The sequence below is a fragment of the Pygocentrus nattereri genome, chromosome 14, assembly GCF_015220715.1.
Source record: "Pygocentrus nattereri isolate fPygNat1 chromosome 14, fPygNat1.pri, whole genome shotgun sequence".
Classification (NCBI taxonomy): Eukaryota; Metazoa; Chordata; class Actinopteri; order Characiformes; family Serrasalmidae; genus Pygocentrus; species Pygocentrus nattereri.
The window spans coordinates 19,670,919-19,681,834 of NC_051224.1; the positions used below are offsets into that span (position 1 = coordinate 19,670,919).

At 39.6% G+C, this 10,916-nt stretch overlaps 2 protein-coding genes across 2 annotated transcripts; both read left to right on the forward strand.

The window, feature by feature from the left end:
- The first annotated feature begins 302 nt into the window (after positions 1–302).
- On the forward strand, positions 303–2,795 carry LOC108427383 (ferritin, middle subunit-like). Its single transcript, XM_017697471.1, has 4 exons — positions 303–545; positions 628–774; positions 863–988; positions 2,439–2,795. Exons 1-4 carry the CDS (start codon positions 444–446, stop codon positions 2,592–2,594), a joined length of 531 nt encoding a protein of 176 aa, XP_017552960.1. The 5' UTR covers positions 303–443; the 3' UTR covers positions 2,595–2,795.
- A 3,290-nt stretch (positions 2,796–6,085) lies between these two features.
- On the forward strand, positions 6,086–8,272 carry LOC108427382 (ferritin, middle subunit-like). The gene is made up of 4 exons (XM_017697468.2): positions 6,086–6,350; positions 6,687–6,833; positions 7,121–7,246; positions 7,907–8,272. Exons 1-4 carry the CDS (start codon positions 6,249–6,251, stop codon positions 8,060–8,062), a joined length of 531 nt encoding a protein of 176 aa, XP_017552957.1. The 5' UTR covers positions 6,086–6,248; the 3' UTR covers positions 8,063–8,272.
- The last annotated feature ends 2,644 nt before the right edge of the window (positions 8,273–10,916 follow it).

The window sequence follows — 10,916 nt, forward strand, 5'->3', positions numbered from 1 at the left end:
GGACTCAACCCTTTGTGGTGGCCTATTTTGGTCTGACATGCATTGATACTCTGGCACAAACAACCATGTTCAAGGCTAATTACTCTGTGAACACGTTAGATTAAAGCATAATAAATTTTAATATCTCTTAAAACCTTTTGTAACCTTTCTAATAACCCCTTGAGTCAGCATTTTTTTCTTTAGGGTTGGCCGCTCCTTCTCTTGCCTGCCTACACGGTCATTACATCTGATTGGCTGGCTGCAGCTTTTTCACTGTGATAAATACTGAGCGCAAACAGCCTCCACCTCACAGCTCTGGGAGGACTCTCAGGAGGTTCTTGCTTCAACAGTGATTGAACGGAACTTCTTCTTCGTCCTGCACTATTTATTATTTTGGAGACCAGCTCCGCAACACAGTTTATTTTTGTACCTTTTGATAAGAAAAAGGAGGAAAATCAGTCGAAATGGAGTCTCAGATCCGTCAGAACTACCACCGCGACTGCGAGGCTGCCATCAACAGGATGGTGAACATGGAGTTTTACGCCTCCTACACCTACACCTCCATGGTGAGTTGTCTAAATCTGTACATTGGTACAAAAACTGTTTTAATCTCCCTTCCAGTCTTACCTCTGATTTTCTTTTCTGCAGGCCTACTACTTCTCTCGGGATGATGTGGCCCTCGAGGGTTTCGCCCATTTCTTCAAGGAGAACAGCCATGAGGAGCGTGAGCATGCTGAGAAGTTTCTGGAATTCCAGAACAAGAGAGGTGGACGCATTTTCCTCCAGGATATCAAGGTATAGCTCCATTCAGCAGATTTTGGGGAAATGAAACAAGAGACTCCAACCGCTAGAATTGAGAGCTTTTATTTCTTTATTCTATCAGAAACCTGAGCGTGATGAGTGGGGAAATGGACTGGAGGCCATGCAGTGCGCCCTGCAACTGGAAAAGAAGGTCAACCAGGCTCTGCTGGACCTGCACAAGCTGGCCACAGAGAAGGGTGACCCTCATGTGAGTATGCATGACCTGTCATGATATCTGTGTCACACAGCAGACCAAATACCATCCTTTTGCAGTCTTCCATATTTCTTCCATAGTGAGCACACTCATTGAGATGGTTTGGCACTAGTTGGAGAACCTCTGCTGTATGTATTGTGATAGCACAGTCAGAGTTTGATTCACACCCCAACATTTGGGTCACTGATGAATTAATATAGTGAATTCTTTGTCCCCCAAAAAAAGGGTCAGCGAAACCGAAATACCTATGCACTTCGGTCAAGAGTGGAACTTGAGATTCCCCTCTCTCTGAAGATGAAAGCTTTAAGGTTTTGGTGGCTGACTAGGTCTTGCATGGTTGTTAGGAGTCACATTGTCTCTGTATATTTTGTTTTTTGAAAGTGATGCCTGCATAAATAATGTTCCACACCTTATTAATGAACATGCTGGTGTGGGTTGCTCTTAGGTGCTTAAACAAAGCAATTGTATTCAAGACCATGACATCCAGAAACCTTTTAAGTCAATGTGTCATGCTATAGTCAGCCTATAATAGGAAATCTGGGTCTAGGCCTGTTTTCTCTATGCGAAAAAGAACTACGCTTCGGGGGGGAGGGGGGGTTGAGGGGGATGGGGGGGTGGGGGTTCTGTGGTAAACAGAAGTGCCACAAACAAGATATTTTGTCCTGTGTACACCCCCCCAACCCTGAGGACCACTGGATTCTCTTGTAAGGTCATTTAGCAGTCAAAATATAAATAATGTCACACTTTTACATAACACCGCCATCTAATCAAAGTGTAGGCTAAAACATTTGACAACACTTGCCAGCTTGTGTGGTGTATTTTGGTGAGGTTGCCAGTCAGTGTCAGAAAAAATGTGTATACAGCAAAATATATTGTATTTGGAACAGCTTTGTTTACCACACGGCATGAAAACAGCTCAAAAAGTTATTTATTTTTATCAAGCAAACCAGCTTGAATGTGGAGTTTCTAATAAGGACAACTACAGAATGATGACACGAATGAGGTCAGATCTCCATAGTATATTGTCTCATTTTTGCATTGTGATACTACAGTGTCACAATGCATTGTTCCTACTACTTAGCACTACAGTGGCTAAACCTGGCACATTTGCATTATGAAATAAAGACACTGATTAGTGCATATTGTCTCTGTTTAGTTACTGGACTGAAAACCTTGAAATTTACACAGCACAAATGTACCCAAAGCTCTTGGCTCTCGAGCAAAAATGATGCCCACCGGTGCTTAAATGCCACCTACGCTGGCAAGATAAACCCTCCACCAAAAATCACAGCTTACCAATCAGAAACATGGTCATTAAAAGCTGCCGATTAGAGCTGGACAGTGGCAGTTTCAGCAGCTGGACATCAGACTCACAGACTGAGAGTTAATATGATGTTATCACCTGTGAGCTCTGCCTGATTATCACTCTCTCTGTATCCAACAGCTGTGTGACTTCCTGGAGTCGCACTACCTGAACGAGCAGGTGGAGATGATCAAGAAACTGGGTGACCACATCACTAACCTCACCAAGATGGACGCTGGAAACAACAGGATGGCTGAGTACCTGTTTGACAAGCACACTCTGGGGAGCAAGAGCTAAATTAGGTCCCAGGCTTCATCCAGTGCTTCACAGAACCTCCATCTGAAAAACACAGGCTTGAAGAGATGGAAGGTCAAGAGTAGCTCTGTTTTACTCAGTCTTCTCTGTCCTGTTGTGAAGATCTTATTATGGCTATGGAGGATCTCCACATGTTAACACTAAATTGTGAACAAATCTGATGAATAAACATTTTGACCTGAACATGTGACTCTTGAGTCTGTTTTTAAAAGGAAGATTTTAGAATATAGCTTGTCCCTCTCTCTGGTCATAGCTGGGTGGGTAGTAAGCTTGTCTTTAGTCATGGCCTGGTTTCCTACAAGGTCTTTGGTTAGTTCTGCATCATTCAAGTAAGAAAATAACATTATTGACATTGACAAATAATCCAATAAGTTTTCACATATACAGTGTTCAGTGTAAACAAAAAAAATCATCAGCTTAAAATTTTAATTACGGTTTCTGCATAACTTTTTTTCCCCTCAACTTAGTTTAGTCAGAAGTTCTCTTAATTAGTAAATAATTGATTTTTAAAAAATGCTTTATCTAAGCTAGGTCTACAAAATGCAGTTTAAGTAGAGCTTACTCAAAAATGTCCTTAAAACTGTTGTCAGACTGGATGGCAACGTCATGGCTCCACAGTGGTGCTATGATGCTATGAAAGCATATCACTAGCAAAATTAAAATGAAACTGTAATATGTAAAATAGCCAGAGATTCTCATATTTGACTTTAAATGTCACATTTATATGTGCAGTTTTGGACTCAAAATGAAAATTAAAATTCAGTTTTGCTATTTTAATTTACCATTTGATGCGCTAGTTGTGACATTTTATTTACACAGAGATTTAGACACTTTGCACTTTTAGAAATAAAGGTTCTGTGCAGGTACATTTTTTGTTAATCAAGGTACAAACAATGTAAATGTTCCCTCAAAGCTATAACAGTGGTTTTAAGGGCTGATTGTGAACCTGAAAGACGTTTTTTTAAAAGTGAAAAGTTTGTATTTGTACCTTTTCATAACCAAAGGTTTTAAAACAGAACAATAAAATAAAAAGGCTGGAGACAAGACAGGGTATGAGGAGTCAATACATCTTAGAAAATATAATTTCAATGGATTTTGGTACAGTTATACTCCCTGAGTAAAGGTACTGAGATGATCCCTTGAGAGTCCCAACCCAGTGAGAGAGGGGTCCTGCCCCAGTGACAGTTTACTACCTTTATTTCGCAGAGTGTAATAAAGCATTTGAAATTGCATTATCAAAGATAACACCGAGGTACACACACGCAATATCCAAACATAGAAGGGAAACAGCACCTCTCCTTTTTGCAGAGTCACATATTGTATTTTCTGCTGTTGGCCCCACCCTGAGGGGATGATTGACAGGTCTATGAAAGTAAAACTGTGGTCAGGTTGACAATTTTTAAAGGCATTTTGCCACAGAGTGAGTGCAGTAGGCATGAATGTGTAATTGCAATGAGGTGAAGTGCTGTTTACCTTTTATATATGAATACTGCATCTTTCTAGCTTGCTATTTTCTTTAAAAATAGCCATAATAAACATCTGGACAATGTATTCAGTCCAGCAATGACACTGAGGTGTTTAAAATCCACTCAGACCAGCACAACACTAACACACCACCACATCAATGTTACTGCAGCGCTGAGAATGATCCACTACCCAAATAGTACCTGCTCTGTCGTGGTCCTGTGGGGGTCCTGACCACTGAAGAACAGGGGAAAAGGGGGCTAACAAAGTATGCAGAGAAACAGATGGACTACAGTCTGTAATGTGCATAAAGCAGCCTATTGTCATACCTATTTGAAATAATGACTGCAGTCCAAACAAACACCACTTACACGAGATCCGTACAGAACTACAGCACCTTTAAATACCAGTAAAACGATCCTTTTCCTCACAAAGATACAAAAAAGTATTATGTAAAAATACTCAGGAAAGTACAAATCCATCAACATTTTACTTTAATACATATGACTGAGTAGATGTGATTAACTGCTAATCTCTTCTGCTGCTGATGTATAAGTGATGCATGCCCTGGTTCATGTGTTCAGTCTCTTCTCCCAGTAATTGGAGAAGTTAACGGAGGTGCGGAAGTGAGCAAATGCTGAGTCATAATGTCTCAGCACAACTTCAGGTCCTGAGAGTTTCCACTGCATGACGTCCACAGAGAAAATGTTCATTTACTTACATCATCTATGTAAACAACCCAATGCATAAATAAAGAAAAGTAACCTACAAACAGTGTCCTTTTTCTATACTGTGCACTTCACTAACATTTTATTAGTGCAGCAGTTTGTAGACACTGCAGTCATTGGGTAGAAGGGAAGATACACCCTGGACAGGTCACCAGTCCATCGCAGGACAGACAGACAGACTTATACATTCACACACACACACACACACACACACACACACACACACACACTCACTCACTCACACCTTGGGGCAATTTAGCATGTCCAATTGGCCTGACTGCATGTCTTTGGACTGTGAGGGGAAACAGGAGCCAGACAGAAACATTGATTAATAAATAGATTGAGTGACAGATAGATTGATAGACAGACAGACAAACAGACACATAAACAGATTGACTGACAGATAAATTTACAAATAGACAGATATATTGATATTTAGACAGACAGACAGACAGTCAGATGGACAGATAGATAGAAATAGACCAAAAGCATCATGAGACAAGGTGTCAGGCAACGTATTTCATGTCACAGTGTTACGTAATGTAACTCTTACAGACATGAAGTGCTTCAGACGTCTGATTCCCTTCACCACCATTGAAAAGAAATTATTTGGAGTTATTAAGTTTTCAGGCAGGTTTTTTTAACCTGTTTTTATTCCAATTCCTTCACTGCTGTTTATCTTTTTAACACTTTAATTTTTCATACTACTTTTAATATATTTTCTTCTTGGCATGGATGTTTTAGAGTCATAGTGCTTGGAAATGTTGCAACTTTAATAAATAATGATTTAATAATTTATTATTATTTAATAAATAAATTGTAATATTTCAGTAGGTATCCAAAAAGACAGCTAGTTAATGTCTTTTGGCGTTTGTTTCTACAAGCAAAAATATTTCTCTGGGTTAAAACAGGTTGCTGTTTTATTTACAACTCTAGTAATCAGAGGTGCCCATCGCTGCAGCTTTAGCTTCCAATGCGACGAACCTTAAAACAGCTGCGTCACCGTTCATCATCACCTCCTCTGGGCCTGTTTTGGTCTGAGCTGCACTGAAATCTAACAAACAAACCTGCTCACAGATCTGTCAACTCCGAGCAAATACAATATTAAAGTTTAATAATTATTATCTTTTGTAATTTTTATAATAACCCCTTCTTGACTTTCTTGACAATTTTGGTTAGGATTGGCTATTCAGCATTACGTCAGCATTGGATCCTTGCACCTGATTGGCTGGCTGCGGCCCCGCTGCTTTTCACTGTGATAAATACTGAGCGCAAACAGCCTCCACCTCACAGCTCTGGGACGACGCTCAGGAGGTTCTTGCTTCAACAGTGATTGAACGGAACTTCTTCTTCGTCCTGCACTATTTATTATTTTGGAGACCAGCTCCGCAACACAGTTTATTTTTGTACCTTTAGATAAGAAAAAGGAGGAAAATCAGTCGAAATGGAGTCTCAGATCCGTCAGAACTACCACCGCGACTGCGAGGCTGCCATCAACAGGATGGTGAACATGGAGCTTTACGCCTCCTACACCTACACCTCCATGGTGAGTTGTGAAGTTGGCGTCTTTTTAATTTTCCCGTTCCACCTTAAGTTGTGCAGTAGTTACATTCTTGCGCCTCAGGTGAATTTAATTTTTTCCCCCCGAATTTTCATTTCCACCTTAAATGGTGCAGCAATGACGTTTTGGTACCTGAGGCTCAGTGACATTCTGGCTCCTCTTTTTCGAAATTTTCCCGCTCCACTTTAAACGGTGCAGTTAGATTCTTAGTGCCTCGCCTGAAGTTACTTTACAGCAATAAACAAACATGTTGGGTATAATTGGTATTTAAAACCTGATAATTTCCTAGTCTTAGCTGTGATGTTTTCCCCTTCCAAACAGGCCTTCTACTTCTCAAGGGATGATGTGGCCCTCAAGGGTTTTGCTCACTTCTTCAAGGAGAACAGCCATGAGGAACGCGAGCATGCTGAGAAGCTTCTGGAATTCCAGAACAAGAGAGGTGGACGCATTTTCCTCCAGGACATCAAGGTACATCCACAGAAGGGAGAGAAGGAAAGTCTTGAGGGAAAGTGGAGCCTGTAAGCCAGTGGGTTACAACATGGTGAAATGTGAACTTGATCCCTGGACTGGATCGGACAATACTTGCTATAAGAAAGAAGCATCTACCTTCACTTCAAGTGTTCATATAGAATAGTATTTGACTACAAAGTAGTGCTAATTGATTCAAACAAGTACAGCAAAGGACTGTACAGTGTTGGCCAAGCTTTCCAACATCAGAGATGAGCTGAGTCACTTAGCAATGCTTTTCTCTTCAGAAACCTGAGCGTGATGAGTGGGGAACTGGACTGGAGGCCATGCAGTGTGCCCTGCAGTTGGAGAAGAAGGTCAACCAGGCTCTGTTGGACCTGCACAGGATCGCCACAGAGAAGGGTGACCCTCATGTGAGTCCCTGAATTACTGTTTGCACAGAATGACTAGGGTTTCATTATGTGTGCTAGGAGACGCTGTGGAAATTAGAACAGTCTTGTCAGTTATCATGCAAAGAACCCTTTAATCATGCTGAGGGTTCTTTGAGTGTACATGTACAATTAAGTACCCTTAAACTTTTTTAGGACTATGCTATATGCTAAGGCTCTAAGTACAGACCACAATATCGCATATTGTGATAATTCTGCAGACAGTACTCGTTGATATAGTATAGCAGGTAACACCACTGTCTGGCCTGCCATGGTGCAGAGTTGGGCTCAGTCCCCACCTCAGCAAGCACGCTATGCTATACCAATAAGAGACCTTGGGTAAGACTCCTAACACTGCCTTTGCCTGCCTGTGTAAAAACAATCAGATTGTAAGTTACTAAAAGGATCTGCCATTTGCTGTAAATATGTCTAAATGTACATTTATTATCCGAGCTCTGTCTGTGTTGTATGAATGAAAAGTGCTTCACGAATAAAAGGCATCAGATACATCAAACCCAACTGCTACCTAACACATGGCAAATGGTGTAAAACACCTCGTTCTATGGAAATCATCAAACTGAATGAAGCCTTGATTGTGAAGAGGCACACATTTCCATACATGTCTGATTCTTTTCTGCCCAACAGCTGTGTGACTTCCTGGAGTCGCACTACCTGAATGAGCAGGTGGAGATGATCAAAAAGCTGGGTCACTACATCACCAACCTCACCAAGATGGACACTGGAAACAACAAGATGGCCGAGTACCTGTTTGACAAGCACACTCTGGGGAGCAAGAGCTAAATTAGGTCCCAGGCTTCATCCAGTGCTTTCAGAAGCTCCAGCTGGAATCAAGGAAATGTGTAGACAAGAGTTGTGAAAGATCACCAGTAGCTTCAGGTTTTTCTCTGTCTTCTCTGTCCTGTTACAAAGATCTCGTTATGGCTGTGGAGGATCTCTACATCTAAATTGTGAACAAATCTGACAAATAAACATTTTGAGCTGGAAATGAAAGGCTTGGTGTGCGTGGTGTTTTCTTTCTTTCTTTTTTTTTTTTCCTTCAGTGAAGCTTGTCTCTAATCACGGCTGAGCTGAACTCGGTCAGTTAGTTATTACATAAATGCCTGAGTACTGTTACTTGTACTGGCTGCAGTTATTTCTCAACGTTGCTCTCTTTCACAATTCTATGCTTACATTGAAGCAAACAGTGAACTGGGTGCGTTTTCATCAGTTATTTAAGGCAAATGCATGTTAACGAAGGCAGAAAGTGTGTTTATTGTAAAGTGTGCGATTGGTCTTAAGAAGTCAGCAAACATTCTAACTTTTGATTTGGTGCTGTAACACCTTTAGAAGCCAGCAGTGAGTAACATTAATTTGAGCTTGAGATGTTTCTGTTGTCCGTTGGAAGTGACTAGTATGTATAGCAAGAAAGCTAGATAGCTGATCAGCCAAATGGACTACTTTAGGCTCATACTTAAATAGTTGCCTACAATCAACAAGAACAACAAAAAGATTTATTTATTTAGCAGTTTATTGTTCGCTTACATTTCATGATCGTGATGGGTTTAGTCTGAACTGTAGGAGCGTTTGGCTAATTTGATAAAATGCGTCTCTGAGAATTTACAAATAATGCAACCTTATTTCATTCAGTAGTAATCTGTAGACAAGGATCATATAAACAGGCCTTCATTTGGCCATTCCTGCTTTCTGTTTCCACTGGATCAATGTTATTTGACCTCACAAAGGAAATTCAAATGTTTTTATTCCTCAGAATTACCACATAATGAAATTAGTTAAGATGCAAACAAAGTTGTTTAGAAAGCTTTGGTGTGAAACATTGCATTCTAGGGAAAATTTGGGAGTTAGAACTGTATACAGTGGTGGCAATAGGAACCAGACGTCTGAAGAGTTTAATGTCTCTCTAAAAGCTACCTCACAAACTTATTACACAAAGTGGTTATGAATAAGCTTCTTGACGCCTGAGACATTGTTTTAAGACAGTTTTGAGAAGGTCTGGACTTTTTTGTGAAATGCTTCTGAATTGGAGAGGCTCATGCAGGGTGTTGCAAGCAAAATGGATACAAATGAAATGTAAAAGAATAAAATTTCCATCATCAACGTTACACTAAAAACTCTGAGAACACACGTAGGTTCACTGGTGTTTTGGGTAGTAAATAAAGTAGCTCTATATGTGCATATCGCACAGAAATCAGTGGCTACGTTTCTCTACAATGAATCGTTTCACATCAAACCAACATACAATTTCAGAAACAGTGATTTAAAAATATAGACAACAGTGTTGAAAGTGTGCAGGAGACAGACTTGGTCAGTATAATTGTTGAAACAGTGTCCCCTGTTTGACCCTGTGAAGGTGGTAATGAGCCGTTGTGTACGTGAGCAGTAGGCCACTGGGTGGCCGAGTGAAGCCATGCCTGTTGAGGGTTTATACAGAGTGCTAACAGGTAATTACTCCTCTTTCTTTGTGTGTCAAGGTTTACACAACTGCCGTGTACAATTACTGGACTCCACGTCTCTCACAGGCTTACATTAGTGGGAAAACAGCTGCGTTTATCAAACCAGAACTGTGCAATTCCAGGATACATCCAGAATGATACAGTGCCCTGTAATAAGGTTGGGTGATATGATAATATGTTATTGTTATTGTGATAAATCATGCCACAGTATACTTTTGCGAGTAAAATATGGGTATTATCAGCACATCCAAAACAACTGTACATATCATAAAATTATAGAGATTATAGAGGTTCTGTAAACAATAAAAAACAGCGTACATTAACCGCATAAACTACCCAGTCCAAGCAGCTGACTGGACGTCAGACCTTTATGACAATATCTTATTTTATTCATTTATTTTTACTGGTTGTTTTTACGTTCTTTTTTAAATAATGGCTTATATTTGGCAAATATTAAATAAATCAGTAACACATTTTGAAGGCTACCTCCATAGGAACTTCTTAAACATGCAATGATGTATTCATAAAGCAATACTTGCATATATAAACTAGCTTATATCAGTATTTACAATATGACACAGAATGTTTTGTGAAGTGACATTGTGTTAATGCAACTAAAATGACAGACAAAATTCTTTCCATTTATAACAATCTTTATGTCGGTGTTATGATGTGTCTATGTAGGTTGCTGCCAAATAAAGTGTTACCAAAGAAACATGGTGTTCTTAATGTTGTGTGGCACTGTGGTTTTGCTGGTGTGTTTTGGCCATTCCAGTTTTTGTGAATGGTGAATATCCTAGTACATATCGTGTATCATGAAAGAAGTTAAAATTATTGTGGTATATTTTTTCCTAGATTTAATCTCTAATATTAGTAGAATATTGCTGTTTTCAGAACAAAACCTCATATCTCCATTTTTGACGTTTTTGATATAATTAGAAAACACCTGTTGTTTTTAGCCACATTTTATGTCCGTTTTACCATTTGGCTGTGTTACAATGTCTCAGTATATGCTAATGTACTAGTACAGGCTAAAAAAATATAAATGAAAATGCAGACTTAATTTGCTCTGTAGCTTTATATATATATATATATATATAGCTTTATATAGCTAATATATTTAGTATATTTTTATAGCTAGTTTTCTCGCATCTCTGGCAGGAAATATTTCCAAAAGTGGAATA